General features: G+C 45.3%; 1 protein-coding gene across 1 annotated transcript; it reads left to right on the top strand.

Moving 5' to 3' along the window:
- The first annotated feature begins 2,494 nt into the window (after window positions 1–2,494).
- LOC131023751 (2-methylpropanoate--CoA ligase CCL4-like) lies at window positions 2,495–4,401 on the top strand. Its single transcript, XM_057953323.1, has one exon. It carries the CDS (start codon window positions 2,651–2,653, stop codon window positions 4,295–4,297), a length of 1,647 nt encoding a protein of 548 aa, XP_057809306.1. The 5' UTR covers window positions 2,495–2,650; the 3' UTR covers window positions 4,298–4,401.
- The last annotated feature ends 471 nt before the right edge of the window (window positions 4,402–4,872 follow it).

Raw genomic sequence — 4,872 nt, 5'->3', positions numbered from 1 at the left:
TTGCGGCAGGTGGTGTGTTTCGTGATAACTGGGGCGCGGTTCGTGGTTGTTATCACTTTAAAGGGGGTTCGGGGTTTGCTTTTGAAGCAGAGCTCTTGGCAGTCATACATGCCGTTAGAATTGCTAATTTTCGAGGATGGCACTGGCTTTGGATTGAAGCGGATTCGTCTTATGTTGTTCAGCTTCTGCATTCCCGTTCTCTAAATGTTCCTTGGCGTTTTTTACCGCTTTGGAAACAGACTCTAAGCTGGCTTTTGAATTTTCGTATTCAAATTTCGCATATCTATAGAGAAGGAAACAGTGCAGCGGATATTATGGCTAATCATGACCGGATAGAAGGGTGGTGGCCTTTTGCCATTGAGGACATTAAGACTGCGGTGTCTCTTGATATGGCGACTCACAGTCACGTTCGTATTAAAGCTTGATGTTGTGGGACTGTTTTGAGTTGGTTTCTTTGAGTGGTTGCTGCTCGGTTGGTGCTTCTTTGTTCTTCGACTTTTTGGTGTTCGAGTGCGTTTTTTTGGTGGGCTTCGGCTATTTTGTCGGCTTTGCGTTGGGAGGGTGTGAGTTTTCTGGTGGGTGTTATTGGCTTTATGACTTGGGTTTGCTTTGGGCGAGGGAAGGAACTTTGGCGACGGCGTATAACCGGCCAATTTTTCTGCTCGCCTGGAGTTTTTTGAGACAAGGGTGACGGCGTCTCACCGGCCTTTGTCTCTTTTGTCTTGCATTAGGATTGGTTTGCTTTAAGCTGGTCTGCTGCTGGCTGCTTCTCGGTTTCGGTTTCAGGTGGTTGTGGACTCTTCGGTTTTCTGACTTGGGGTTGCCTTGGGTGAGGGCGGAAGCTTTGGCGACGGCGTATAACCGGCCAAACTTTCTTCTCACTTGGCGTTTGTTGGGACATGGGCGACGGCGTCTTACCGGCTTATGTCTCTTTTTTTTGTGGTTTTTTTTTTTGGTTATCTCAGCGACGGCGTCTAACCGGCTGAGGTTTACCTGTTTTTTCTCTTTTCTGGACGATGGCGACGGCGTCTCACCGGCCATTATCTTTTTTGTTTGTCTTTATCTTGTTTCGGTTGTGACTAGTTTGAGCCGGGATTGTTTTGGGACGATGGTTAGGCCGGAGTTCCAGAAACTTTCCTTTCCGCTCTTCTGGTCGTTGTCTTTTGTCTCTAGACGAGCACTCTTTTTCCTTTTCTGGTTTTTCCCATTGGGTTTTCCATGAAAATGTTTTAATGAGGCTCGGCCCTTAGTCTGCTTTTTTGTGCTTTCAGGGGTTTTAGGTTCTTTTTTCTTCTTTCTCTTTTTAATAAAATCGCATTTTAATAATAATACAATCACCATTAACAAATTAAATCTTTCAATATTATGAGCTTAGACCCTCTTATATTGAATTCTTATGTTTAATCTTCATGTTCCAATATCTATATGGGTCGGTCTTGCATGCGGCGGTCACACTCCAGTGCGACGGGTCCGCCCCGACCCGTGCCCAGACCCGAAATCCTGAATTCTAAATTATTACATTTGTTTATAATAATTATTACTTTTAATAACCATGAAATATACATTTGTTCGCACAAATGTATACTTATATAAATATAGGTATTTGCCTTCATTTAATATAAAGTATTATATTTTCTAAACCCTAAATTCTATAAACTAAACCCTAAACCCTGTAAACTAAACCCTAAGCCCGAACACTAAAGCCTAAACCTTGTAAACTAAACCCTAAGCCTGAACACTAAACCCTAATAGGAGTATTTACTTTTAATAAGCATAAGATATACATTTGGTCGCACAAATATATACTTATATTAATATAAATATTTACCTTCATTCAATATAAAACATTATACATATCAATATACATTTATATGAACAAATGTATATATTATGTTTATTAAAAGTAACAATTATTATAAACAAATGTAATAATTAAGAGTATGGGTTAAACTCACGCGGGTCAGGGTTTGGAGCCGGGTCGACTCAGCACCCAATAATTGGCGTACCTATATTACACACAATATCATTTAAGGAGTATAATATTAAAACAAATTAACCTCACTCCTTGAAGAAAAAAGTCAAAGATACAAAATACTTCATCCGGTCAAATTCTTTTTGGCACCACCAGATTTTGGTGACATAGCCCTGGAGACATAAATGCTATTTTCCCTTGTAACTTATCCCTAATATCTTTTCATGTCTAACTCTTCACTTTTCAATTAATGCCGCTTTTTGGCACAATACATTAAATAAGTAGTGGTTCATTTGAGTTTATGTCTCTCTTGTACTCCATAAAATAAAATAAGAATTATTTTTAGTCTTTATTATTATTATATTTTTTTTTACTTGGGGGAGTTGGGGAGGGGGTGCAGTGGTGTTTAAACTCGGGACCTCACTGTTCATACACAGGAGGTCGCACCGTTTAGTGTCTCTTGAGATAATTTATGAAATAATTTAAATTTTGAATTTCCTAAATAATAAAAATTTCATTTTTTTTGAATTAAAAATTATCACAACTAATTCATAATTAATACACTTGAAATGATAATTGATGTCCAAACCACTGGTTATACCCTATATATATACATATATATATGTCAACCGTACAAAGCACACATCGGTAGAGAGAGAGAGAGAGGCTTATTAAGTGATGGACGAGTTGAAACCGAGATCTGCTAACTCATGCCCCCTCACCCCTCTAACATTCCTACAACGCGCCGCCCTCGTATACGGCGACTGCCCTTCCCTGGTCTACAACGCCACCACCTACACCTGGTCCCAAACCCACTCCCGATGCCTCCGCGCCGCCTCCGCCATCGCCTCCTTGGGCTTGGGCCGGGGTGCCGTGGTGTCGGTGGTGGCGCCCAACATCCCCGCCATGTACGAGCTCCAATTCGCCGTGCCCATGGCCGGCTGCATCCTCAACAACATCAACACCCGCCTCGACGCCCGCTCTATCTCCGTCATCCTCCGCCACTCCGAATCTAAGGCCGTCTTCGTCGACTCCCACCTCCGCTCCCTCCTACTCCAATCCACATCTCTGCTCCCGCCCGCTGCTCCCCGCCCCATCCTCATCCTCATCACCGATATTGACGATCCTCGTGATCACAATCAATTTCTCGATTACGAAGAGATGTTGCAGAGCGGCAGTGCCAACTTCGAATGGGTGACTCCGGCAAGCGAGTGGGACCCGATGACGCTCAACTACACCTCCGGCACTACTTCTTCTCCCAAAGGCGTAGTCCACAGCCATAGATCCATTTTCATAATCACATCCGATTCCTTGATCAATTGGTCCGTTCCCAAGCAGCCCGTCTACCTCTGGACGCTGCCCATGTTTCACTCCAACGGCTGGAGCTACACCTGGGGCATGGCGGCCGTCGGCGGAATCAATATTTGCCTCCGCCGATTCGACGCCGCCGCGGTCTACGACGCAATTAACAAGCACAGCGTCACGCATATGTGCGGCGCACCCGTGGTTCTAACAATGCTGGCCAACTACCCGCGCGCGCGGCCGCTGAAATCACCCGTGGAGATAATGACGGGCGGGGCGCCGCCGCCGGCGGAGGTGGTGCTCCGCACGGAGGCGCTAGGGTTTGTGGTGAGCCATGGGTACGGGATGACGGAGGTGGCGGGGGTGATATTGTCATGCGCGTGGAAACCGAAATGGAGTATGCTCCCGGCGGCAGAAAGGGCGAGATTGAAGGCGCGGCAAGGGGTGAGGACGCTGGGGCTGACGGCGGTGGACGTGGTGGAGGCGGAGAGTGGAGAGAGTGTGAAGAGAGATGGAGTAAGCCTGGGAGAGATTGTGGTGAGAGGCGGCAGCTTGATGCTCGGGTATCTCAAGGATCCGGCGGCCACGGCCAAATGCATGAGGGAAGACGGGTGGCTCTACACGGGCGACGTCGCCGTCATGCACCCGGACGGCTACTTGGAAATAAAGGACAGGTCCAAGGACATAATCATCAGCGGCGGCGAGAATGTAAGCAGCGTGGAGGTGGAGTCGGTGCTCTACTCCAACCCGCTCGTCAATGAGGCGGCGGTGGTGGCGCGCCCCGATGAGTACTGGGGGGAGACGCCCTGCGCCTTCTTGAGCTTGAAGGAAGGGGTCAGCCCCAAGCCCCCCGAGCGTCAGATGATCGACTTCTGCCGGGAGAGGCTGCCGCATTACATGGTGCCTAAGACGGTGGTTTTCATGGCGGAGCTGCCCAAGACCGCCACCGGAAAAGTGCAGAAGTATGCTCTCAGGAATATCGCTAATAAAATGGGGACGCTGGCGGCGGCGAGCCGGATGTAGGATATTGTTAAGATAAGCCAACAGATCTAGAGAGAAGAATTTGTTGTGAAATTTCTGTTTTCGAAATTGAGAATGAAAATGCATACTCCCTCCGTCCCCGACGAAATGTTTGGTGGAAATTATTTAAATATTAAGTATAGAGAAAGAGTGTATTGCCAAAAAAAGAAACAGGACATTTCGTTTGGGACAGCCAAAAAGAAAAACAAGATATTTCGTTTGGGACGGAGGGAGTACTATATTACATTTGGTATTTAAAGAGAATTCTAATAACTCTTACTAACAAACTTGAGTTGGAGACTATGCTATCAACTTAACTTAATTCTAACAGACATATATTGTTTTCATTACTTGGTGATTTCTTGAATACAATTAATTAATACTTTTTTGAATCTTTACTACTCCCTCCGTCCATAATTTAATGCCCTACTTGCCTTTAAAAATCTGTCCACAATTTAATGTCATATTTTATTTTTGTACCTTTTTACTCTCCTTCTTTTCCTATATTTACCGTTTGCCACTAATGGACCCACCTTAAAACACCTTTATCATTTTTATACTCTATATTTACTACACTT

Source organism: Salvia miltiorrhiza, chromosome 4, assembly GCF_028751815.1.
Source record: "Salvia miltiorrhiza cultivar Shanhuang (shh) chromosome 4, IMPLAD_Smil_shh, whole genome shotgun sequence".
Classification (NCBI taxonomy): domain Eukaryota; kingdom Viridiplantae; phylum Streptophyta; class Magnoliopsida; order Lamiales; family Lamiaceae; genus Salvia; species Salvia miltiorrhiza.
The sequence above is the reverse complement of the archived record's forward strand: the minus strand, read 5'-3'. Positions and strand labels throughout refer to the sequence as shown.

Excerpts from the sequence above, each read along its gene's own strand:
- LOC131023751 (XM_057953323.1), top strand. The coding sequence starts at position 2,651 with ATGGACGAGTTGAAACCGAGATCTGCTAACTCATGCCCCCTCACCCCT.